At 33.2% G+C, this 26775-nt stretch overlaps 6 protein-coding genes across 7 annotated transcripts; 2 read left to right on the top strand and 4 right to left on the bottom strand.

Moving 5' to 3' along the window:
* Nucleotides 1-2836: 2836 nt before the first annotated feature.
* LOC114413298 (calcium-binding mitochondrial carrier protein SCaMC-2-B-like) lies at nucleotides 2837-6460 on the bottom strand. 2 transcript variants are annotated; one of them, XM_028377612.1, is made up of 5 exons: nucleotides 6162-6460; nucleotides 5420-5953; nucleotides 3725-4507; nucleotides 3494-3584; nucleotides 2837-3335 (listed from the first exon to the last, which is right to left on the bottom strand). In XM_028377612.1, the coding sequence occupies exons 2-5, from the start codon at nucleotides 5853-5855 to the stop codon at nucleotides 3143-3145; spliced, it is 1503 nt and encodes a 500-aa protein (XP_028233413.1). In that variant the 5' UTR covers nucleotides 5856-5953; nucleotides 6162-6460; the 3' UTR covers nucleotides 2837-3142. The 2 variants fall into 2 exon arrangements, with proteins under 2 accessions (XP_028233413.1, XP_028233412.1); XM_028377611.1 differs by having other exon boundaries at nucleotides 5420-6022.
* Nucleotides 6461-7794: 1334 nt separating this feature from the next.
* On the top strand, nucleotides 7795-10403 carry LOC114411566 ((+)-neomenthol dehydrogenase-like). The gene is made up of 4 exons (XM_028375209.1): nucleotides 7795-7989; nucleotides 8093-8354; nucleotides 8654-8848; nucleotides 9650-10403. The coding sequence occupies exons 1-4, from the start codon at nucleotides 7898-7900 to the stop codon at nucleotides 10043-10045; spliced, it is 945 nt and encodes a 314-aa protein (XP_028231010.1). The 5' UTR covers nucleotides 7795-7897; the 3' UTR covers nucleotides 10046-10403.
* A 4045-nt stretch (nucleotides 10404-14448) lies between these two features.
* Nucleotides 14449-15900, top strand: LOC114413300 (uncharacterized protein At4g14100-like). Its single transcript, XM_028377614.1, has 2 exons — nucleotides 14449-15022; nucleotides 15601-15900. The coding sequence occupies exons 1-2, from the start codon at nucleotides 14536-14538 to the stop codon at nucleotides 15774-15776; spliced, it is 663 nt and encodes a 220-aa protein (XP_028233415.1). The 5' UTR covers nucleotides 14449-14535; the 3' UTR covers nucleotides 15777-15900.
* Nucleotides 15901-16624: 724 nt separating this feature from the next.
* LOC114413301 lies at nucleotides 16625-18407 on the bottom strand. The gene is made up of 4 exons (XM_028377615.1): nucleotides 18080-18407; nucleotides 17907-17965; nucleotides 17084-17201; nucleotides 16625-16979 (listed from the first exon to the last, which is right to left on the bottom strand). The coding sequence occupies exons 1-4, from the start codon at nucleotides 18286-18288 to the stop codon at nucleotides 16901-16903; spliced, it is 465 nt and encodes a 154-aa protein (XP_028233416.1). The 5' UTR covers nucleotides 18289-18407; the 3' UTR covers nucleotides 16625-16900.
* Nucleotides 18408-19231: 824 nt separating this feature from the next.
* On the bottom strand, nucleotides 19232-20869 carry LOC114411395 (transaldolase-like). The gene is made up of 4 exons (XM_028375090.1): nucleotides 20843-20869; nucleotides 20480-20590; nucleotides 19769-19951; nucleotides 19232-19650 (listed from the first exon to the last, which is right to left on the bottom strand). Exons 1-4 carry the CDS (start codon nucleotides 20867-20869, stop codon nucleotides 19543-19545), a joined length of 429 nt encoding a protein of 142 aa, XP_028230891.1. The 3' UTR covers nucleotides 19232-19542.
* Nucleotides 20870-21649: 780 nt separating this feature from the next.
* On the bottom strand, nucleotides 21650-25808 carry LOC114413299 (transaldolase-like). The gene is made up of 6 exons (XM_028377613.1): nucleotides 25513-25808; nucleotides 25346-25395; nucleotides 22968-23268; nucleotides 22690-22878; nucleotides 22398-22580; nucleotides 21650-22247 (listed from the first exon to the last, which is right to left on the bottom strand). Exons 1-6 carry the CDS (start codon nucleotides 25666-25668, stop codon nucleotides 21978-21980), a joined length of 1149 nt encoding a protein of 382 aa, XP_028233414.1. The 5' UTR covers nucleotides 25669-25808; the 3' UTR covers nucleotides 21650-21977.
* Nucleotides 25809-26775: the final 967 nt, after the last annotated feature.

Raw genomic sequence — 26775 nt, forward strand, 5'->3', positions numbered from 1 at the left:
CAAAAATTATACTCATTCATCTCATTTTCAATTCCATTTTTCTTTCTATTTCTCTCTTCTTTTTTAATCACATTGCCCATATGATCTATTACTTTCTCTCTCTATCTTTTCCTTTTCTTCCTATCTCTCTCTTATTACATATACCATTGCTCTCTTCTTTTTTCCATCGATACCATACCAAACCGAACGCACTCTAATGGCCCATAAAGTTATCAGTGGGGGACCTTAAGGGAGAAATTTGGGGAAAACATGTGTTTGGTTTCTTGGTTATGGTAAATCCACTGGTTGAGGTTGCTAATATTTGCTACAAATGTTACGTATGAAAGATACCGTGTCTGGATGAGCTTCCTAATTATTCGCTACCTGAAGAAAAATTTAGGCATCACCTGTCATCAAAGATAGGATGTTCATAGGTCATCAATAGTGCCAGTGGTACCCACTAATAAGCGAATTTGGATAATTAAATAAAATTGTCGATTCATATCTCATTGTTAATTACTATAAAACTACAAATAAGAAAGCTATGCTGAAGTAAAGAGTAACATTTTGTGTATGTGGATAAAACAAGCAATGCCTAGTCATTTCTTTGAGGGACTTTCTAAAGCTTTTCTTAATTTGCGATGATAACCAAGGTTCACTCAGAAAAACAAACTCAAGGCTCAAGGCTCAAGGCTCGAACCAACCAAAGTGTGCTTTGCCAAGGAGAGAAAGAAGTGACCACTTGACCTAATTAGGGGAACTATTTTATTACGAGGGGTTCCAATAATTGCTATTTGTCTCCGTATGGAATAAAAATATATAAGAAAAAAGTAGAGCATTGGCTTTCTTTAATTATAGTATACTTGATGCCGAATTTAGCAACCCCCATGCATACCACCACATTTTTAAAATGCACAAGTGCTTATCCACAACCCTATTGTCTCTTTACCTATTTTGTCCATATAATTACTTTAACCAACTACCTTTTTATTATTATACCATTTTTTCCACTTCTTTTTACCTGTTTTTCAAAGCCCTTTAATATTTAATAATCCTTTCTTGTTGGTCGTGAGACGTGGAATAACAGGCTCATGGAATATTGCGAGAGAAATTTTTCTAAAGCAGACGAACAATAATATTCTTTTGTGTGTGTAATAGAATGCTTATGAGAGATTGAAATGTGGTTTGATTCTTTTTTTTTTAATGCCTAGCTATGCTTATCTGTTTGTCTTTTGTCCGCTTTTTCTATACCCTAATATGTTGGAATCTGATGGTAATCGTTCCACTAGTCACTGCTTTTGGAGTGGTTATATATGAGAGATAAGAAACCACCAATGTCCGGCATTCCAATTGCCGTCTAATCTACTGGCCAAGCTAAGTACATCCTGATATGGAGAAAGAAGAAAGTGAAGAGGAAGATGACAACAATTCAAAAGGAGTATCAAAAAGGCAATTCATAAAGGCTTAGGGAAGGCAAAGCCTTTCTTCCAGGTTCAATTCACGAAGCTGCACCTGTACTGGTGATTCAACTAACTAAGGTTTTAAAAAACAGTCTGTGGCCGTGATTTCGGTTGTAACACCAAGATTTTTGTGGTGTCCATGATCACAACATGACCACAATCGTAGCCGTATCAATGACACATGTTCACAATAACAAAGAACACTACAAAACCACGTCCACAATTTAAAACCTTGCAGCTAGCTAAGCCAGACATGCACAGACTGTAGTTTCATCTTAAAATCAATGTTTGTGTTTGTTGCTATGTAGCTCATTTACTGTTCTGTTTCTTTTTCCACCTATTCTTGTCACAATTGTCAGTTTGAATGGTTGACTCAGGTAGGGAGGTAGTGAGTGAGTGATTTGAGATAAATGTAATATTTTCCTGTGTTTTTTGTTGGAAGCCATAAATAAAGAGGTGAACTCTTTGTTGGCATCAAGAAAGAAAAATGAATATTGTCATTATTTACTTTGTTCTGTCTATTACTGTTCATATTTGTGCTATGTGTGATATGTCCATGTTTCGAATATGAAAACTGTAAGTATGCAATTTACGCGTAGAAGAACATCTCCCGTATGAGTATGCCAAGCTTATGACAGGAAGTCATGAACAATCATGTTGCATATCACATGGGAAGTTTTACCATATATGGGTTTGAATGAGGAGTTTTAAAATATCATAGAACTTGAAATACTAACCAATTCAATTGATAGCAATGAAATGTCAATTCAATTTTAAATTAACTTATTTGGATTATTAATCTTGTAATTTTCATAGTAATTGATTCTAAATAACTACGTTTTTTGCTTTTAAACTGTCATCTCTCCTCACTTTTCTCTCCGTCACACTGTCAAAAAATTCAACAATATTTCTCCTTACTTTCAACAATCAAAGATGATAAACCGTTGTATGGCACCTCCTCCATGGTGATCTCCGGCCAATGATTTGGTTTGTCGATAATTTTCAACTCTCTTTGTAAACATATTTATCTTTAACTCTCTTTGTCAGTGGTGTGGTTCAACACTGTTTGTCGGCAATTTGGATCCCCAAAAGAGAATAGAGATATTCACCAGGCAGTAATTCCAAACTATCAGAGTCCGAGGTTTACTCTATAAGCAATTCTGTGTACTGAACCTAAGTACGCTAGTAATCTTTATTTCGTTTCCAACACATGTTCCTTGCACTTGCATGTAGGGTTAGTTACATAGTACATTCAGCAGAAAGAAATTTGACCAACCGAATCTTCTTCACTGGAAAACTCATAATAATTACTTTTATCATCATCCCGTCCATCAATTTTATTCACTCAAATCCTTACGTCAATTTGTAAGTAAATGGTATTTCTAGTGACATGAACATAGAGGAGAAACACAATTATGTGCCTTCACTTTTGACTATAGGAAATAGTGGGAAAAGTACAGATTGAAAAGGATGACACCTATTAACTTGGTATATCTAGAATACAACCTAATTTCTCAATTTTTTAGTTCAGATAAGCATGGGGAAAAACTTTCTGACTACAAAATCGTGTTTTAAGATATCCTCAGAAGAATGACTATTTGTAATAGTTCCTACCAGGACTAGTAATCTCTGTTCTTTTTTCGTCATCATCAACAATTCAAGACTTTATAATATTTGAAATTAGCTAGTTTAACTATGACACTCTAGTCAAGATCTAGACTCTTCTTCATACTTTCGTAAACCATATAAGTAATGCTTGCAGCTGGCACAACTTTGAGGAGATTAGGAATGAGCCCCTTGTAGAAACCTCTAAAGCCTTCATCCTTGAGAGTTTTCCAGAATACATCAGACATTCCCTTGTAAGCACTAGTACTATTGGCAGGTTGTGCCTGCAGTCTGAGAATCATGGTAATGCTATGTCAACAGAGAGCACACATAAAGTATCAATAAGAAAATTAACTTAAAAGAACAAAACTTATACTTCCCCCACTCCACATTTCCTTTTGGGGGAAGGAGAGCAGAGAAATAATACTACTACTGACACGACCTTATACCTTGTACGAATAACCTGCAGCGGATAGACACAAGTAGCTCCAAGAGCACCTGAAACTGTCCCACATCCGAGTTGTACTAGAGGACCGGGATCTGTAAAGGAGAAAAAAGAATAACATGTTTTAAGTTTCAAAGGTTGAATTTACATGTGTTAATTTGTCATTAAAAAATTTCAAACTGGTAAAATAAAATCATTAAGTTCAAGAGATAATGTGGTTGCAGTAATACCATACCACTGTCATAAAGAATATATCTCTTGGATAGATCTTTCAAGGTGTCATATGCAGTGAGATCAATCCCTGCATAAGGAATCATACCAAGAAGAGATGGAACAAGCCCTCTGTAGAAAGCCCGAGGTCCCTCATGGACCCATATATCCTTTGTAAGTGTGACAAGCTTAGGAACCCTTCCACCATCAGAAGCACAAGTCTGTAGCCTAGTTTTGACAAGATCCATTGGATAGATAGCCATCTGTGCAACTGCACCAGCCATACCACCTGCAAAAAGTCTTCCTGCAGTACCAATATCTGACTTGCCATCTTGAGCATCTCCAATTACATTTTTCAGCATTTCATAAGCATAAAACTTGATGGCACTCTCTGGAGCTACCTTCACAACATTCAATCCATTACCTCGGAAAAACCCTAATAAGCCATCTTGTTTCCATATCTTCATCACTGCCGGCATAATAGAAGCTCGTCCAGTCTGAACTTGTAAGACCACCTTTAGACGATCAAGTGGAGCAGTTGCTGTACGAGAAGCAGCTCCTGCTATCCCCCCTGCAATAAAATATCTGCTCCTGTGCACATGCTTGCTGATGCCTTCGGGAATAACAGCTTGTTCTCCAATGTCAACAAGGCACACCCTCTCCCAATGATGATATATGTTTTCAATAGTTGCTTCATGAGGATAAAGTAGAAGAAAATCTCTCCACTCTTCAAAAGTGATAATTCCATTATTATCCTTGTCAACATGCTCCACAAAGCGAGCAAGCTCTTCCTCGTCAATTTCAATCCCTGCAACATACAAGCTGAATATGCTTACAATTGATACTGCAGGAAAAATGAAACAACAGAAAAAGCATCCACAAAAGGCACCAAGGAACACCATCTAGAAAACCTATATGAATTATAAATGACTGAGCAGATCACTACATACAGAGAGAAAAAAAAAAGCAAGTAAAGAAGTAACAAACATGCAATAGAATTTGCCATCAAAGATTGAAGCTGAACCAGGTTTCACAAATCTAAAGCACCATGCATACTCATAGAATTATTCCCAAAGTTCTCCCTCTCTCTCTCTTTTGAATCTATAAACAAAAACAGCAGTACATCTTCAAAAAAGATACCTATTCATAAATCACTAGGATTCACCAAAGCTATGAACAAAAGTAAAACCCCTGCAGTCTCTCGAGAGTCAAGACTCAACCTTTTCTCACACATAATTGTTATGATTACAACCACGAAAGTCCTATCATAAACGAAAACCATTCCCACCACAAGCTCACCCACTTCACAACCACGACCAAATGCAATGCCAGTTTAAGGAACAACATCGAATGTCAACATGTCTTGGCCCACTCATGGAAAATGAACAGCCAACAACATACTTACATCACCATAAGCACAGAAAGGATGAAGAGAACAGATAGAAAACAACAACACCTACAACACGAACAATTAAATAATAATTTCACTTCCATGCATTGTGAATGCAAAGATTGTTGCACTGCCGATCAATCAGAAATCATCTTAGGTATGTCAACAATCAGAATCCATCTTAGGCATGAAGTAATTATTACAAAAATCAACAAACTTACCATATATGTTAATATGTATGTGATCGAATGATTTACATGCAATAATTACAACTTACAAGCCACGAGGCACAAAACACAATGAACAAAGTAGTAGTACCAGAATACCTACCAGCCTTGACAAGTGCATCCCAGAGCTCTTCAGGGAGAATGCAGCCATTGTGCTCCACATCAATAGCCTGAAATATGCGGTAAAGCTCCAACTCCTTGTCATCCATGTACCGCCTAAAGTCGCGGTAATCGATCCTTCCGTCCCTATCAGCATCACACACCTTGAAAAGCTCCTTTGCATACTTATACTCAGGGGGAATCTGCAGTGCAGACAAACCGGCCTCAATGTGAGCATAGTCCAAGTACCCATTATTCGCAGCATCGAAGAAATTGAAGAGGCTCCGAATTCGAAGATCCCTCTCCTCCTTGGTCTCGCGCAGTGCAAGAAGCACGTGATCCATCGAAACCGGACCCGTTTTCTTGCCACGGCCATGATCGGCTTTCGCTTTCGAAAACCCCACGTGCTCCATGTCTATGGCTTGGCCTGCCCCGGACATGCTCTTTCGCTCAGAATCTCAGAAAATAAAAAATTGGAAATACCCAATGGAGCATTTGAATTGTGGAGAACCGAAAGATGCTAACTTTGGCCTCAGATCTGCAAAGCGGTTTCGTGGGGTTTAAAGGGTCAAAATCTCAAAAACTCGCAAAAGTCGTAAACCAACAACTGAAAGAAGAAAACCAGCGATTGAATTGAAGGGTGGGTCAAAGGAAAGAGAAGAAAGTGACATAAGAGATTAACCAGAAGCTAATTGGACTAAGCATAGTGTGCAGTGTCATTATACAAAGAAGAATGAAGAAGGTACCTGGAATTGCAATTGGTGAGGACGGTTTTTTCAATTTATGTAGCAATATATGTTAATTAATACATAAGGCAATGGGTTATTATGCAGTGGTTTTTCCAGGGAGGTATTGTGGAAACCGAATCAGAATATTTAAGAGGGGAGAGAGGTTCCTCATATTATGAATTGTGATTGTAGGAGGGTACTTGGCTGATGAGGAAATCAATCCATTTCTGATTCTGATTGTGTTGTGTTGTTATCCCTCTTTTCTTAACAGCTAGAGAAGAAAAGGGGATATTATGTTATTATTTGGATATTCCTCTCTAGGTTGGTTGCCCCTGTTTTATCCAAGTTTTTCCTTTTAACTTCTTGCTACTATAGGTCTACATGCATTCTAGGAGTATTTCTAAAATTAAATTAAAATACGGAATGAATAGATTAAATAAAAAATAATGTTTTAAAAATAAATTATAGGTCCTTTAAAAAAATATAAAATAAAGTATAGAATTGTATGTTATGAAATATACTTTAATCTATAAAATAATAATATGTATTCTAAGAAAAAAAAATGTCTTTACACATAATATTAAAAACAAACAAATATAATATTGATTCATTTAAACTCAAGTCATAAATAAATAAAATCATAAAAATAATCATCTTATTAAAGTTAATGTTTACATCGCTTAACAAAAATTTTAATTAAAGGTTTAAGATTTTTAACTCTATGGAATCATTCACATGGCAATTTAGAATTTTTCATTCTCTAATAATGATACTAGTAGACATTGGAGACTTAAAGTATTAGTTATAAAAAAATATAATTATTTTCACAAAAAAATATATGTATAAATAATATATTACTAAACATATTGTGTTTGTAAACTTGTGAGTATATCTCATCCCGTATCCGATTCCAATTCTATGGATAATTATTCACCTCACTTAGGAATATTTCTGCAGATACTGGTAAGGTCCAGATACACCTTATCATTCCTAGGTGAACACTTATAAAATTGATTTTAAATAAAATTAATTTTATAAAATCCTTTTTAGTTAAAATTAATCTTAAAATAAAAAGATTTATATTTGAATATTTTATTTAAAAACAATTTAATAATAAAAGTTAACGAAAATTATCTAAAATTGCTCAAACTTCAAATTAATTTTGAACCAACAATTAATCATTCAACATAAAACTAAACATGGTAATGTTTATCTAAAATCATATTAGCTAACCCTTTAACATGATTTGGGATGATCCTAAATAAATCCAAACACTTACATAAATTTGGTTCTTTCTCATATAGTTTCTACATTAAGACATATATATATATTGATATCATTTTTAGGATAGTTTGATTTGGAAAAAAATGTTGTTATTTTTAATTATAAGACCGTTACTTTATTTTTATTTTTCAAAATTCATATTAAAACATTATTTTTTTACTTTATTTATCTAAACTAAAATTAATTTATGCATTTAAAAAAAGATTCTTATATTAGCTTATTCAAAAAAAAAATTCTGTTGCCTGAAGTCTAGTTCTACACATTTGACCGAAAGGCCAACATATGTGCTTAGACCAACAACGTGGCATGCATGCATTGCCACTCATTTGCTCCTTTGCATCTCGTGTGTGTGTGTGTGTGAGATACAACACCTTCATCTCTTTCAAATTCATCGTCCCAAGCAATCCAGCTTAATTTCAGAGTTCAAATAATTTGTGCTAATTAAACCAATAGAGATAAGCTAGCAAGACATGGGGCACAAAGAAAAATCTAAAGAGCGAAAAGAGAAGAGATTGCAAGAGATATCTCTTCTGAGGACCATTCCATATGCTGATCACCAGAGGTTGCTTTTTCTAGCTATTTACCCTCTCATACATCATAGGTTCATATTCATTCATTTTGATTTTCATCTACTCTTCCCTTAATTCTCGTGATAATAAGGATAGGTGGTGGTCTAAGGAAACAATTGCCGTGGTTACTGGAGGAAACAGAGGAATTGGGTTCGAGATCTCTAGACAACTTGCTGATCATGGAGTAACGGTAATACTAACATCAAGAGATGCTAGTGTTGGTGTTGAATCAATCAAGGTCTTGCAAGAGGGTGGTCTTCAGGACGTGGCATGTCATCAACTTGATATTCTAGATACTTCTTCCATCAACCAATTCTGTGAGTGGTTGAAGGAAAATTATGGTGGCTTAGACATTCTGGTAAGTTTCTAAAATAATACATGTGGTTAATTAGCTTAGCTACCTCCTTATAAGCTAGCTCATTACAATTGAATTTGTGCCTTTTTGTTAGGAACTTATGTTCAATAAATGGGGACTTGGATTTGTTCTTATTTGATCAACGTAAAATGAAATTGAAATCAAAGGATGCCGCAATAAATCATAAGGAAGCAAAAGACTATAGTTTTGGTTTTTGGTTACATATCTATAGCATGTAGTGTAGCAGATGTCCTTATTATATGTTTCGAATTATTATGCAGTAATATATCCTATATGTGCAGGTAAATAACGCCGGAGTTAATTTCAATTTTGGGTCTGATAATTCCGTTGAAAATTCGAAATTGGTTATTGAAACAAATTATTATGGCACCAAACGTATGATTAAAGCCATGATTCCATTGATGAAGTCTTCCTCTGCTGGCGGACGCATTGTAAATGTGAGCTCGCGTTTAGGTCGACTAAACGGGAAGCGAAATGTAAGTAAAAAATATGTTGTTTTCTGAATATAAATTTTTATTCATGTACTAGCAAACAACGTTAATCCAATATCCATTCACTGGGAATACACTAAGCATGTTTTTTCGCATAAATATTCGTGTTTTGGAATGTTAAATAGAGTTTAATTTTTGTAAACTATCCGTTTGAAGTATTTATACACACATCCAATAGGAAATTTACTTTGTCATCACATCATATTCATAATATGATGATCTTGTAAAATGATCAGATTTGATTTTATATCTCTTTAAAGCTTTCGAGTTTGATTTCTATGCATTATGTTGACTATCACCACCTAATATTAATATGACTTTTAAAATATTTTTTCACAAAATATTCAACAAAGCAGTAGTTTGTAAGTGAATAATAGTATAGAAACCCTTTACACAATTACCACATACTTTGCTCAAAAATATTTTTATTTTACAGTTTATAGAAATGAAACCTGCACAATAGATGTTTCCTTGATGAGAAGTGCTAGGAACATATATTCTTTTTAATTAGTCAAAATTTATTAAAAATTATAAAATTAAAAAAAAAAGTCATTAAATATGATATGAGACTCACTAAATTTTATCATTTTCAATAAATTTCAACCAATAAAAAAATATATTTAAAAGAGTATGTTAAAGAGTGTGATTCTAACAAAATTTTTTTCTTCCTTTAATAACCTTCACGATAAAGAAGCCTTAGTAGTAGTTTTATTAGAATTAACTTGTGGTAGAATAATTATATAAAAAGTGATTCTAAGTTGGTGGGGGTAACATGTACTACTATAGAGATTGGAGAATGAAGCATTGAGGGAGCAACTAAGTGATGAGGAATCCCTTTCAGAGGAAGTGATTGATGGGATGGTATCAACTTTTCTGCAACAAGTGGAAGATGGAAGTTGGAAATCAGGAGGATGGCCTCCAACGTTCACTGACTACTCGGTGTCAAAACTAGCAGTTAATTCTTACACAAGGTTCATGGCAAAGAAGCTTTCTGAGAGACCTGATGGTGAAAAGATTTATATCAATTCCTATTGCCCCGGTTGGGTGAAAACCGCTCTCACAGGTTATGCAGGAAGTGTTTCAGTTGAGGATGGTGCTGATTCTGGTGTCTGGCTTTCCCTTATTCCTGATCAAGCTATTACGGGCAAGTTCTTTGCAGAGAGACGGGAAATTAACTTTTAAGAAGTTTGGAATAATGAATGTTAGTTGAAGAATCAATCAAATTGGAACCAGCTTCACCAAATTGAAGGAAATATGATTCGGTACAGTGTGTGTGTTTGTGTTTGTCTGAAGGACCATTTTGTGTTTTCAGATTGAGAATGATAGATTACCAAAACAATTCCTCAATGTCACCACATACACAAGTGATTATTCACTCCTTGGAAGTCTTACTTACCGTACGTGTTGAATGTTACTGTTAGTATTATTCTGAGTTATTTTGTAATTTAGTGACGAGTGCTTCATTAGTCAGTGATCACTGATGCTTAAAGAAAGCAAGTTACTGCATGTTTGTTAGTACTTAAAATATGCTATCTTGCCTTTTCTCACACCATTAAGTTGCTCAATTTATTAATACATGTTACAAATACAGCAAAAGAGGAAGCATGTTCTTCTTTCCTCTGTCCCTCCCTTTGCATGTTAGGCCGTAAACCTTTTTTCTATTTGTTTTAAAAAAAATGATGAAACAATTAAGAGAGAGAGAGATAATTGTCTATAATAAAGGGCACAATTGAAGCTCAAATAAGCGAGATAATGATTATGAAACAAGAAAATGTGTAAAGGTAAGAAACTAATAATGTATTTATCATTGATACCAAGTGAATCTAGTTCTTTGGGCATTTTAATTTAAATAGTAAATACGATCTTCTTCTTTTTTTTACCTCATTACATGTTTCTTATGAACTTGGAGATCAAACTTTTATTTTTTTTTAAAAATAATTAAAAATGATAAATTATTATAAGTATTGTTCCGAAATGGAACTTGAAAATATATAAACTTAACCATGGAGAAAACATTGGGACGGGTTATAAGTAAGTTTAATTCTATTCTTTAATAAAAACACAATAATTGATATTGATCAATGAAAAAGTAATACTAAAAAGGAAAAGAAAAGAAAAAAACATTACTACTCTTCAATTCATATTCATAGCGTTTGGTTTGGGGTGGCGGGAAGTGGAGGAAAGAAAGCCATGGTAGCTTACCCGCTAAAAGCAGAAAGCAGAGAAAGGTTCCTTCCTCTTCAATTGAATTCATAACTAAGGTAACACAACACAACAGCTAAATCATTGTAATGGCTTCTTTCCATCTCAGAAGAAAGCAAAAGACTCTTGTTCAACAGGTTCCCCTTCTTTCTTTATTTAATCATCCAATTTTGATTCATATATGATGTTAAAAGTGATGTGATACCTTTCCCAATTCCAATAGGCTATTATATTGAAGCAAGCAGCGAGGCTTCCTCGAACTCGATTTGGTGCTCGGAAAATGGGTAGAGGACAACATTAACTCCTTGGATCAATATCGCGTACGAGCTCTCATTCATCTCCTCGACTCGGTATTTTATTTTCCTCTTTTACATATTAATACCAAGTGTGTCTTTGGTTTCACTTTGGATAATTGATTCTGCGTCCAAAATTAGTTTTAGATCAACTTTTACATGTTTAGTTTCATGTTGCACAAGATTTCAAAATTGATTCTGAGTTGATGTAACTTTGAGTAACTTTTGTGTTTGATTAGAAAATTTATACTGAATTTTACAACTAATTTGATTCTATAACAAAAACATTCAAATATAAATCACATTACTTTAAAATCAATTCCATTCAAAATTAATTTCAACAACATTCATCAAAACATGCACTAAATATTTCATGCCAGCAAATGGCATTCGAGTAACTGGAGTTTCTATGTGTAGTATTTTGATTTGGTTCTTGGACTGCCATATTCAATTAAAACAAGCTCAGTAGTTATCATCCCCTCTCTCTGAAAATGTGTTGTCATGAACTCATGTGGTTGATCTTTGTAAACAACGATAAATCAAATTGCTTAGCTTCTTTTGGTGTTCATTGAGAGGTTCTGCGAACATTACCAGGGATCTTAATTCCACTATGATCAGTTAGACAATGTTTGTTTCTATTGTTGGAATCTTGTCAAACTCCAACTATTAGAGCAGAATAAAGTATATATAGTTCTTTTCTGTTATCTACCTTATTTCAGAGGATAACCTTATAACTCCATGTCAAAACTCAGACATTGTTGTTTAGTTGGGATGAACTTCATATTTAGTATGATGAAAATGCTATCTGAAAATTCAAACTTTAAGACCTTTAATAAATAATGATATATTGGGTCTAATTTCATGAATTTTTGGAGGTAACCTGTTTATCCATTTAAAAGGGCCTACTATGTCTTTGCAACTAGAGCCTGGGTGTTTTAGACGTGTTTTTTTTTTTTTTCCCTGCTTGTATGCGAAAATGGACTTCATTCAATTAATTTCACCTGTACAAAGGTCCAGAATATTTTTCAATGTACCAATGCTTTATTTAATTCTGGTTATTTTCCTGTTAACAATTGATGTATCTCCTTTACTAGGGCCTTTTTATGTTTGGAATATTTAAATGGAAAATGTAGCTTCTTATAGTACAATGAAAAAAGGATGGAGTGATTTGAATCTTGCTAATTCATGAGATTAATCCAAAATAAGTTGGAGATAGTAAGATTATTTTAGCACCTTTGGAACTTAACTACTTTGTACACTTTTTATGAGCGAATTAGATCTCGAGTCTGTAAATTGAGAATGTTAGTAGTAAATGTAGTTTGTTTGATGATTTTGCTCTGATACAGAATGGAAACGAGATAGCAACTAGTTGCATAAGTTTGAGAGACAGATCTGTTGATTCAAGTTAGTGCCACCTTTAAATTCATATTTCTGTTGTACAGGAGAATCCAGATTTATGGAAGTGGATATCTGGACAAGAGCAACCCCCAGAATCAATCAACATAAACCCAATGAGTCTCATTTCATTGTTTAAATGATGAAATTCCAATTTTGTTATTTAGTTGGATTTTGTTTTTCTTTGCGTTACAATTCTCATGCCAATCGTTTGCGCATGGGTCTTTGGCGCAGTACAAGAAGTTTCCGGGTGGTCCCATTACTGGGAATCAGTAGCTTTGAGAACAATCTTTTCATTTGTAACAATGAAAAAATATCTGCTCTACCATATTTTTCACTATAAATAAGGGCTGGCTAACTGCAACATAAAGGTTTGTATTAACTACTAGAGATCGGTAAAAGGGCTGAAACCGTGAAACTAGAAGATTGTGATCGACATTCTGTAAGCCTTTCGTTCAGCATTCCCATTGTATATATATTGTGAGTGTAATGTGTTGTGGCTTGAAATGCTTGATTCTGGATTTTTCTTTTTCTGTTCTAACCGTGTATCTCTTTTTAAAATGTGCCTGGTAGGAGTGAAAATGCATCTTTGTTCATGATGATATTTTGAACTCTAACGTTTTACCCCCTTTATATGTTCATGTTACTATTGAATTGGTTTGTTCTATCAAGAAAAGGCAAATAAGCTACACTAATAAAGCAAATAAATCAAGGGTATCGTTGCTACTACGATGGTTTCATTAATTTGATGTAGTTGCTTGCGGATTGGATCGGATTTTTTAAGAAAACAATCCAATCTGAAAACTGAAAAGAACTGTAAATAAGTTGTTTTAATCTTTAGATTGAATATTTTTTTTACTCAAAAACCGATCCAAACCGTTTTGCAAATACCACTAATTCGAAGTAGCTGAATGTCTGAATGCGTGAATAAACGGATGCAGTGAATTTGGATCCATCTCTTCACTATCGTATGGTCATGGAAAAAAAAAAAATCCAGTCCCTTTGTTATCAAATCGTCAAATTCTCAGTTTATTTTTTCTTACATCAATCCAATTTTTTCTTATTAAGATACAATAATTGTCCAACATTTTAACAAAAAAACCAATAAATTCTACTAAAGTTGTTAGATAGTTGAGTTTTTCTAGCATGTTAAGAGAATTTGATTTTTGATTATGCACATGAAAAAAATAAAAAAAATAAAATAAAATTTATTTCAATTATTTAATACTCCAATCTAAATTGTACATAATTATCTTTGAGAAAAGATACAGGTGATTTATACCAAAAAGAGGAAAAAATTGTAATAAAACCCTAAACAAAACGAATCGGAACAATCTTAGGCCTTCCCACGAAGAAATTTGTTAAAATCAAAATTATAGTATTCATTTTCTTTTTGGGACATTTGGTAAGAGAATTTTTTTTCTCCTTGAGAATCATAGGTTCAATTTTTTTTTCATGCTTGATATAAATTTTAAAAAAATAATATTAACTTTTCTGAGAAATAATATTTTCTTGGGAATGTTTTTTAATTAGTTTATTATAATGAAAACTTTTTCATAAAAGAGATGAAATTCTTATTTTTGGAATTTAATTTTTTTATTATGATAAAAATATCATATTATTTTTTTATTGAATTATATAATGAACATAAGCGAAGGATGAGAGAGGTTGTATATTTATTTACCGCTGACTGCAAAGCATAAATTGGACAGCTCACAGTGACAGCAAATTGCTTATCTTGTTTTGTTTTTCTTTTCCTCCTTGCTTTCCCCTTCAATAGCAATGGCCTCTGCAACAGAAGCCATTAATAAATTGTTGTTCATATTCCTCTTTCTTCAACAATATTCCTTATTAATAATGGCGGATGATTCAGTTTCAGTTCCAGTTCCAGCTGATTGGCCGCAACAGTTCCACTCGGTTCTGTTCATAAACCGAAGCGGCGATCTCCAGAAAACGGACTTGTGGTACGACTGGCCCAACGGTCGCAACTTCAACATCATTCAACACCAGTTGGGTGTGCTCAAATACGACCTCGAATGGGACAATGGAACCTCCTTTTACTACACCCTCGAACCCTTCGACAAAACCTGCAAAATCGTCCATTTCGAGGTTGGCATTCTCCGCCCCAACTGGCTCCACGGCGCCAACTACCTCGGTCAGGAGCATGTCGACAACTTCCTCTGCAATGTTTGGGAGAAAGTTGACTTCATTTCTTACTACGAGGATGTCCTCACTCGAAGACCCGTCAAGTGGATCTTCTCCTCCTCCGGTTAGTCAATTACTACTCTATACACTACCATTCAGAATTATTATCTTGTTTACTACTCCTTCCGTCCCAAAAGATTCATGTTTAAGGTTTTTTTACATATATTAAAAAAAATTAAGTACCAGTGTTTGTAGAGAATTACTACAGTATTATTTCAACTAGGAATTTCCGGTACTTTCAATTTTATGATTTGTATTTCAGCTGAGCATAATATGCCCATAAATTCTTTCACAAAATAATCCATCTTTTTCAGGTTTATTGGTTTTGTAATGGAAAGTATAGGTTTTGTTACCTCCCCCCACTATCTCTCCATTATGTAGGATTTTTTTTGCTGATCAATTATAGAATAAAAAGTCTGATTCAGTCCAATTAAGCTTCCTTCCTATGAATCCGGAATGCATTATTAAGTGTTTCAAGGCAACCGGATTATTAAATATCTTATTGAAAAGTGAGAATGTAAGTCAATTTGAAATTTTCTTCAGAGGCTAAAAAAGTGCTGTCATTTTGAGACGGGATGAGTAGTGTATATTTGTGAATGATAAAATATAAATGTAGCATTCCTATTGTTGTGGTGGGTGCAGGGATGGTTGCTCATGTGATGACATTTGAGGTTGGTGCGGTGCTTGAGGATAAACACTGGCAGGCTCCTGTCTACTGTTTTGGTGACGCTGAGACACAGAACAAAACAAGTACCTCCCTCTTACATTCACAAGATGCTTTTCCTGGTGGTTCTTCTCATGGGATTTTAATGAGATAGATACCTCATTCTGCATATGCTAAGTAATTCTCAGAATGGAGTGTTCACTTTATGATTTACCATATATATAATATCTTGAAATGATTAAGAACATCTTAAATTATTTTTTAGATTAACTTTTATACTTTGCTGTTTACTTTATTTTATAGTTTACTTCTTTATTTAGTTAGAACTTAGAAGTATGATTTATTATTAATATAATTATATAAATCAAGGTTAGCATTTCAATGATTTTATCTTGTGTGGCTGTAACACGTCTAACACATGTTATCAGACCAAATCAATTTTAGATATCCATCACTACCTATTCCCTTATCAAAGTCAAAGTACCTTCCTGAATGAAATGTTTCTTCTGTTCATTATGTTGAGTTTATGGAATTTGCTTACCACCACCAAACTCGTGTGTTTTTATTTGCTCCCAGTTTCCCTTCTATGACTTTTTTTCTTCTTAAGATTTTAGTCTCAAGTATGTCTTTGTTGCAGCTTCTTTGATCCATTTTAATCTATCTTTTTGCAAATTGGTTCCGATTCCAACTTGTTTTCCCATCTCTCTCAATCTTTGGTTCCAGTCTTCCAGAGACAATTTGGCCCTCCTAGTCCTAGATGTGTAGACAGTGTAGTTCGGCCTTTCTTAAATTCACATTCATCTTTGAATGAAGGAGATGAATATCTTTAAATGGCTCCTGGAAATGTGGGGCAATTAATATCTACTAACTCACATTTATGAATGGAGTCATATCACCTTAAGTTGAAAGGAAGTGGTGTGAAGAGAACAATTTCAATAAAGAAGAAATGTGTGGAGGTCTCTTATGAGAGTCCTTATCCTTCTGCTACCTTTCATTTCGACATTGTTGAAAAACATAAAAAATATATATATAAAATGCTTCTTATCACGTTAATGGCAACAAAGTAAATAAATATATTCTTCTCTCTATGGCTACATTGGATCGATCCTTCACCCGCCTGGGTTGATAAACATGACCATTCTTCTCTCTCAAAATAATTGTACAATTTATTGTATGGCCACTTTGGTGCTTACAACAGAATGAACAAAAGAAAAGGGAAAGAACCGGAACAAACTACACCCCATGTTAAAGGGCACTGCAATCGAACATTCATTCAGCCTAGTATTGGCTGTTCAGATAGAAATATAATCCTGCAAGCACTGCAATTCCCACGACAATTGCAATAGGAAATGCCTTCCTGTGGAAAATTTATTTCATAATGTTAACGCCAAAATAATGCTGATAGATAGTATAATAATGCCTTGGCAGGCATGGAAACAGAAAGATTTATTTATGGCTCACCCAATTGCTTCATCTCTCTGTAGTTCTGCTTTTCGTGCCTTTCTAACAGCTGTGTCATTGTCATTTTTAGTGACAGCCGGTGCATAGGCCCTAAATCTTCGCTTTGGAGCACCACAAACTGCAAAACACTTTATTTATGGCAATGATAATGCACTTTACCAACTTCTTTCAACTCTTCTGTTTCTACCAAGCTCTAACAAGAGCTGCCTGACCATTAACCATTCCAAAACCACATTTTTCTATCTTATCATAACTGTGTTCGGGTGAGTATTTACAAAATAAATTTTGAACTTTGAAGTAATATGATTTACTATATTTAAATGTTTTATTCTGAAAGCAAGTTAACAATAAAATTAAATTACTGTTAAGTTACTGCAACTTAAAATCAATTTTAGACTAAAATATATGAACATTTGTTTACCTAAACTCACGATAGCTAATATTTCAAAGAATCCAAACACACTGTTAACATTACAATTTACAAGAGCCTGACTCATTGGGGAACTCCAATTGAAAAGCAAGATAGAAACGAACATATTCATCCATACCATACATGCTGTGTGTATATATGGCCAATGTACCATCAATCTCTCTGAGTTTAATCTATATAGACTATCTTATAATATTTATTTTATCATCATATCATATATTAATGAATAGAATGACATGACATAGTAAAAAGGCCAATTTTTATAAGTGCATGGTAATCTATAAATTAAACTCTTTGTTTTTTAAAAGTAATTTACAAAACTCATGAATGAAGAATAAATATGAGCAGGATAAAATGGCATTTTGCGATGGGCAACTAACAAGAGGAAATTACCAGGGCAGAAGTAGTTATCAGGCAACTTCTCAAAGGGAGTTCTGTCTTTGTAAATATACCTGCAGCATAGCATCAATTAACAATAAATAACATTAGCAAAAGCAAAAGATAAGTTAATTGAATAATTGATAGTATCAATCATGAAAAAAAGAAAAGAAGGGTAACCCACTAACCCGCAATCGCGACAGATATAGGCCTGTTTGGAAGCGACGCGCATGGAAATCCTGGGTGGAGCTGAAGTAAGATGGTGGTGATTGGGATGAAGATAGAGATTGAGGGAACCAGAGAAGAAGGATGACTTTAGAGCAAAAGGGTTCATCAAGGGTCGTCTCAGGCAAGCATTGCCATTGACGATGTGAAAGCTAGGTGCCTGCAGGGCCATTCTTTTCTGTTTTGTTTGTTCAGGATCACACAGGAAGAAGATAAGAGAATGGTTGTGGAAAATTGTGGATGTGCAAACGTGTCCCAAGCCTACGTGGAAAGCGTGGCATTCCCAACTACACCACACAACCCATCTACTTTCTCACTCTTGTTTTATCCTCTCTGTCCAAGTGGACAATGTTTCTATTTTTTTATATATATTTATTTTTGGTGTGAACTTGAATATCTTTCGATTGAAGTGCTGAAATATTGATATTTTTTAACATATGTTTTTTTATATATATCAAACAAATCAGATATTAAACTCATAATTATATATTTAAAAAATAAAATTATCTATCATGTCACAACCAACAAGGTTATATACATGAAAGACTGATTGAGTAAGACAGGGTGCATGCTGGTTTTCATGTTACAATTTCCGTTTAACGGGTTTTTAAGCTTCCAGACGTGAGAGAAAGAAATTGAAGAATTATTGTAAGCGGTAAAGTTAAGTATTTTACACATCTACTAGCTGCATATTACAATGTCAACAATGCATTTTGAGTAAATAATAATTTTTTACCACATTTTTTCGTAGCTCATTTTTCTGTAAATTTAATTTAAATGGACAGATTGTGTAAAAAACATAATTTACACTATTGTGTATTTTTTAAATGTCATATTTATAAGAATTTCTAATTAATTAATAATTTAATACAACAATACACAAAAATTTAATTTTTATTTATTTATCACAATTCATTTTGTTATCTAAGGCTCACATTATGTCAGTATCAATGTACTTGTACTAGTAAAGAAGACGAAGGAGCTTCTTGAACAAACAAATAGGTGGTATATTTGCATTTTGCAAAGCTATTTTTTAATTTCCTTTTTTAAAAAATTTATGTTACACAATAACTCTTTTTTTATATCCTTTTACATTTTAAGCTTAATCCAACTAGTAGTCCATAATACTATTTTAGTTACAAGCCAAAGTTTTAAGCTTAGACAGCACTAATTTCATAATGTCAGACAAAAAAGTGCCAAATATTTGTGCCTTAGACTTGTGTACTAGTTAACCTGAAATAACGGTTTATAAGCTGATGAAATCCCTAAGCTTAGCCTTCTTTTGCATGCATTCAAGCACATTGTCAAAGCTTTTTGTGAAAGAATCCAGCATCTCATGTTCCAGTTGTGATCCAACGGAACTCCAATCAATCCCCAACTTCTCTCAATTGCATTGTAAATGTCTTGAGCCTCTGATACTTTTGCATCAAGAGTTCTTGAAAGAATACCATGGTCTATGAATGCATGAAGAGCTTGGCCTAGTAAGGTTGAAATCAATAGAGGCACCAAATGAAGACAATGTTATTTCAGCAACCTAATAAATAATAATGAATGATCTCAACTTCAAGCTTTTGCACATCAACATATATTAATCTATATTAGCTCACATGGTAATCCAATCAAGGTAAAATAAGGAAACTGATATAACTTACTGTATCTGGTCCAATAAGAGAATTAACATAAAATGTGTCAGGGTAAGATGGATTTTTCACATTTGTTGAGGCCCACATCAACCTCTGCTTCTTGGCACCTCTCTTCTCTAAGCGTTCCCATCTTGTACCAGAGAACTTTTTCTGGTAAAGTTGGTAAGCTAAGACTGCTTGAGAAACCGCACCCTATAAGAATTGTTATAACATTTTCAGGCAAAAATAAAAAGGACAAGACACCCCAAACAGAAAAGGAGTTAACTATCTTGGACAAACTTTGGAAAACAGCAAATAAAGTGAAAATAAAGACATTTTTATAATTAAAAGGGAAAACAAAAAATAAAAATAGGAGTCGTTTTCTGATAGGAAGAAGCAACAATGATTACAGCACCATCACCATCTAGCCATAGGTCATAACAGAATTTGTAGAGAGCAATTCTCTCAGGAAGTTACTAGTGCTAGCACATTTCTGTTAGGAGTGCGTCTATGTTATGAAGATAATGCTTTATGATCTCTCTTTCTTTTCACTATCAGACAACCATGAAATCATGTATAAATACTCATTTAAAGAAATGAAAACGGAGAGAAGAATTTCAGTAGTATATTTTAGAGTAAGGAGGTTTTGCTTGTCCTCAAAACAAGGTCTGTGTCCTCTGTTCGTAACATTTTCTCAAACAAAATGGCCTTAAAGTTGAAAACAAAAATGCTTCACATTACCTTTCCTTTGAGATCAAGAGCCTCAGTAGTACCAATTTGCTCAAGTTTCTTGTCAAGTGTAGCATCCACTCTACTGATGTAAAAAGCTGCTGCATGATAAATAAAAAACCGTTACTGTTATGATCCATGCTTCCACCCAAACACCGCAAACTGAGAATAGAAAACGCAAGTGTTTGTGTTAGTGTTAATTAGCTGCATGTGAATAAGGTGCAACTTTTGTGTAGCTGAAAAAGTAGAATGAGAGAAGATAAGGGTGTCATGTGAGTAACCTTAAGGGTTCACTGTTCACCCGATTTAGGGGAGTGAAAAAGCTTGACCGTGGTAATGGTAATGGAAAACCAATGCAGTATTAAAAGAACTGACCAAGGTGGCTGTTGAAGCCATGGCCATAGTCATCAATGGAATGTGTAAAACTTGTTGCAACCGATCAGATTATTTGGAGTTATTCTTAAGAGAAAATGATACAATGAATAATGAATAAAGTCTACTAACTTAAGGCTTCAAGTACAGGAAAATGCAGCAGGCTGCAAATGTCACGTCACAACATCACGGACTGTGTTATAGGTAAAAAAAAAAACAAAGCTACATTGCAGAACTCAGACCCGATGAAATTCCAAAAAAAATATCTCAGACCCAATGCAAAACATTGTTTAATTCAACCATTCTGATAAAAGAGTGATTTGAATTTATACGATCAACAAATTATACATTACCGAAGTGAATGTATTTAATTTACATATTACCATACTAGAAAGTATAGGTGAAGAGACCTAACTAACCTGGTCTGAAGTTGATTTTGACATATCACATATTAAGGTTTTTAAAAATAAAATCCGTAATATTCTAAAAACAGGTTCATTTTATGCCTCGGGCTGTTCCAACCTGATCCAAAGAATCGGGATCCAACGAATCAGGTTAAATAACATGATAATTGTCTTATAATTTGGCCATATTTAGTTTGATCCAAAGTTTTATGTTATTTTAAAAAGTTTAAGTTTTTAAAAAAATATATATTATTAATATTTTTTATATAATAAATAATATTTTTTAATATAGTATTATATTTATAATAATATTATTTATTTTAAAATATATATCATAAAATATAACTTAACTTAAGTGTTATTGTTCTTTCATTACGATTTAATTATATACATTGATATATTATACTAATAGGTAAACCGGTGGACCTGATTTTATTCTAAATTTTTCGGGCCTTGATTGGGACCAGTTCAGATTCAAGAAACTGACCTAACAAATTTCTGGGTCAGATAAGAACAAAGATAAACTCATCCCAACACATCCCACGCTTACCACTACTACAAAGTGATTGCGTAAATACTATAATCGCTTTAATTTTATTTATAGTCCATACTCCATAATATTATTTTAGTTACACGCCAAAGTTCTAAGCTTCAACCGCATCAGTTGCATGCTGCATATGCAACAAGTGTCGCAGAAAAAAACAAGTTCCGAATATTTTTGTCTTAGACTTGTACTAGTTATCCTGAAAGCACGGTTCATATGCTCTGCTGAAATCCCTAAGCTTAGCCTTCTTTTGCATGCATTCAAGCACATTGTCAAAGCTTTTTGTGAAAGAATCCAGCACCTCATGTTCCAGTTCTGATCCAACAGAACTCCAATCAATCCCCAACTTCTCAATTGCATTGTAAATGTCTTGAGCCTCTGATACTTTTGCATCAAGAGTTCTTGAAAGAATACCATGGTCCATGAATGCTTGAAGAGCTTGTACTGGTAAGGTTGAAATCTATAGAGGCACCAAATAAACGCAAGGTTATTTCAGCAACCTATTAATGAATGATCTCAACTTTAAGCTTTTTCACACCAACATTAATCCATATTAGCCCACATGGCCATCCAGTCAAGGTAAAAAAATAAGGAAACCGATATAACTTACTGTATCTGGTCCAATAAGAGAATTAACATAAAATGTGTCAGGGTAAGATGGATTTTTCACATTTGTTGAAGCCCACATCAACCTCTGCTTCTTGGCACCTCTATTCTCCAAGCGTTCCCATCTTGGACCAGAAAATTTTTTCTGGTAAAGTTGGTATGCTAAGACTGCTTGAGCAACCGCACCCTATAAGAATTGATATAATATTTTAGGCAAATGTTAACTAGTGCCCTTAGGGCATTGGTTAAGAAAACTAAAAGGAGAAAGGTTTTAAAGGCAAAATGCTTCACATTACCTTTCCTTTGAGATCAAGAGCCTCAGTAGTACCAATTTGCTCAAGTTTCTTGTCAAGTGTAACATCCACTCTACTGATGTAGAATGCTGCTGCACTTGAAACCTTAGAGAGATCAGTCATGCCACAAGACTCAAGGCCATCCAAGTAAGCATCAATCACTGCTTCATATTTAGGGAGGCAGAATATGAGCTGTTCAAATACGCAAACTATGAGCCTATTGCTGTTACAGCCAATAAGGATCAAAATTTGTGACATCAGAATGCACATAACAAACTTACAGTGGCATTTACACTTATCCCCAAAGAAATGACCTCCTTCATGGAAGAGATGGATTCATCAGTGGCAGGAATTTTCATGTAAACACACGGACTTCCAACCATATTATGAAGCCATTTTGCTGCCTCAATTGTCCCCTTGGTGTCATTTGCTAGCTTTGGGGAAACTGCAAGAGATACATGTCCATCTTCCCCATCTGTTTCATTGTAAATTGGCTCCAGAAGTTTGCAAGTATCCTGTATGTCCTTCACAACCAATTCCCAATAAGCACTTTCTATGTCCTTCCCTGCCCCTACCAATTCCCTGCTTGGTTGCAAATCAAATAAATAATATATTATACCCAAAAAGAAATACTACTAAGCAACAGTTGCATATTCCGGATATGAAAGAAAACTGCAGATCTTATTTTTACTAATTGAGATCCAACAAATTGTTCCTTTGACAAAAAAAAAAAAAAAAAAAACAATACACTATGTCATCGCATATTAAAGTGCCCGATCCACAAATCCCACAAACAAGTCAATGAGAATGAATTTATCTTTTTCACAACTCACAATTTGCCCCAAGAACAAATAACAGAATAACACTTATTTAATTTCATTGACTGAAAAATTTGCTTCCCCTCTTATAATTTATCTTTTCCCATTAAGTGAATTCAGCTAGATGGATGAAACACCAAAAATCATGTTATATTATATGCCATTTAAATATAAATAATTAAATTCTACCTCTAATTCTTTTTATAAGGAATAGATGAGTGTATCTTTAAGAAATATAGATGTGTTAATCATGTTTTTAGTTCCTTTTACAAATTTCACTCTTAGTTCATAATAAAAAAAAATTAGCATTTTTGGTCTTTATATTCTTGCCCTGATAACAATTTTAGACTTTGATGAAGTAACAATGTTAATTAATAATATAACAACCACACTTTGTTGCATCATCAAGGAGTTTGACGAGCCAATTAATTAATTATGTGTAATTTTTTTATAAAAGAAAAAATATTTTTAATCCCTAGTTTGTTCAGACATCACATCACATCACATCAACTAGTTGGTGAGACCATTAGAGATTAAAAGCATAGGTCGTTCTTATGTTATCAATTAATACAAATTTATTACTTGACATTAGGATTAAAATAATTAACATAGGAAAATTATAGGGATAAAAAAATGCTAAAAATTTTCTTTAGGAATAAAAGTGAAATTTACAACAAATTTTAAGACCAAAAACCTAATTAACCTAACATAGATATATTTTTAAATGTATTAATGGCTAATTCCTTTTAAACAAGCTATGTTTGATAAAACTAATATAAGCCATAAGTTAAGAGATGTAAAGATAGAAGCTAATTGAAAGCTTGTAAGCTACTTGATTTAATTAAAAGTGTTTGGTAAGACTACTTGATAAGTTACTTGATAGATGTCAAATGACATAAAAGGACATATTTAATATTTCTAATATTTGAATTTTATTTTTAATAATTTATCATATTAAAAAGTAAGATAATATTTTTTTTTAATTTTGTATTATAAAAAACAGTAAAATTATTTTTTTTTTTGGAAAAGTAAAATTAAATTAAATTTATTAGAATTATATTGTTCATAATCATTTTTTTAACAATTAAATACTTTATTAATAATATTATTTTTAAACAAAAAAAATGTTTTTTTCTTAAACATTTATTTTTTTATTCGTACAAGAACTTGGCTACATACGTTTCTTACTTTCATGACTAGAAAATATGATACAAATCATATCTTCTAATTATGATTGGTAAATTTTAATTTTTTTTTTGGATTTTTAAATTTCATAAAAAGGTAAAATGAACTTTTAAATAAATAATAAAGATAAAGTTGAGAAAAAAATTAGTAATTTATAAACTAGTTTATTTTTCATAAACTACTTCAAATAACTTATCAAAATAAGTTATTTCAAATAATTTATAAAAAATAAGTTACTAAAATATGTTATTTCAACCTAGCTTAATGCTTATTGGGAAATCTATTCATAAGAGACTCACTCATTTTTTTCATACAATTGAAATGAATGTACTCGTAAAGCTACATTTATTGGTAGAAAATGCAATCTCTAAAATTACAAACACAAATAGTATCATTATATATAATCAGCACTTAAATTAAAATTAATTTAACTATTTGCATTGTTATTGATGAATTAATTATTTATATAGAATAAAAAGTTGGTGAAGTAGTATTTCTTAATGGTTTCTCTGTGTCTCTTCTACCTCTGAAAAAAGAAAAAGGTACTAATGGCACATCTGTCTTCTTTGCAAGAATACAAGAACAAAACTGAACTTCCTTTTCTATTCATGCAGAGAAGTAATCCGTTGTGAATCAAAGAACAAGTTAAAAACTACCTCAACTGATCATCGTAGGCATTTGAGGATGAAATAGCTCTTTCAAAAATCTGCGATGTGAGAACACTGAAAAGTTATTATAACCAACACACAGAAACTAGATAAAAATAAAACCAAATGGAGAAGAGTAATGTTTTCAGGTGAAGAAAAAACTGAGTAGTGAGTACCGCTGGGTTGGTAGTGACACCTCTGATCCCATTGGCAATAAATGGAAGCAAATCTGAAACAGGGCGACAGAGATTGTCATAGTAAGGGCTCTGTCTCTGCTTCTCATAGAGATGGTGAAGAATTGTACTTTTGATCTTTGGCCCGTTCCGATCCATTATTTCTATCAAACACCGCAAACTGAGAATAGAAAACCCAAAGGAAAAGAAGAAAAAAGAAAAGGGATAAGAGCAAAGAGAGAGCAAGTGAAAGTGTGAAAGTTGGAAGAGGATGGAAGACACTGTGAAAGGAAGTATTGTGTATAAAGTTGTCGTCACGGGTGTACATAATAATAGTCCAAAAAATAGAAATGTTACCTCACAACAATAATTAAATTTGATTTTTATATTCGTCATTTATTAACATTTAGTATCTATGAACAAATTTCTTTCATGATTCATTAAATTTAATTACATAATTAAGTATATTTAATTTAAAAAATATTTAAAAAAGAATCTATGTGAAACTTATAAAAAGTTATCTAAAATCACACATGAGATTTATTATTAAAAAAAATAAATAAAAGAGATCTTGAGAGAGATCTTTAATCCTACGTGTTATTGTGTTATTGTGATGTCCACCAAAAAGTGATATAAGATCTCAATTTAAAATTTACCACTAAAGTTACTCTGAAATCCTAATTTAGAATCTACCACTAAAGTTACTCTAATGAGAGAAAAAGACAAAGAAATTAATGAATCTTTTATTTTATGTAGATTTTCACTTAAAATTTCTCATGAAAATCTCTACTACCAAATCCCATGTCTTCTTTTAATTAAAGGTTATGATTCCCATGAGAGGATCTAGACTTCTAATCTCACTTTACTTAAATTCTCTTAGAGTGTGTTTGAATGAGGGAGAAATTTTAAATTCTAAAAATTTTAAATACATCAATTGAAATTCTTTTATTTTCAAAATTTTGTGTTTAGATAAAAATTAAAATTGTGAGAATGAAAGAAAATGAATGCAAAGAGAAGAGAAGATATGGTTGTTGTGCTTCCAAAGAAAAGAATATTGATGCGACACTGGAGGTCATAGGGGAACCGGGACACGACGGCATACACCATCACACCCAGATCATAGCATTCAGTCAACGATGCAAGCATGACTTAGACCCTCCACGTCGGTGAGTACCTCTGTTACGTGATGGATAGCGACACCTGCTCCCCTGACTAGCGGGTGCAATTTTATGTGTCCCCCTATATCCACACTTGATCGATGCTCCA

Source organism: Glycine soja, chromosome 5 (genome assembly GCF_004193775.1).
Source record: "Glycine soja cultivar W05 chromosome 5, ASM419377v2, whole genome shotgun sequence".
Lineage (NCBI taxonomy): Eukaryota > Viridiplantae > Streptophyta > Magnoliopsida > Fabales > Fabaceae > Glycine > Glycine soja.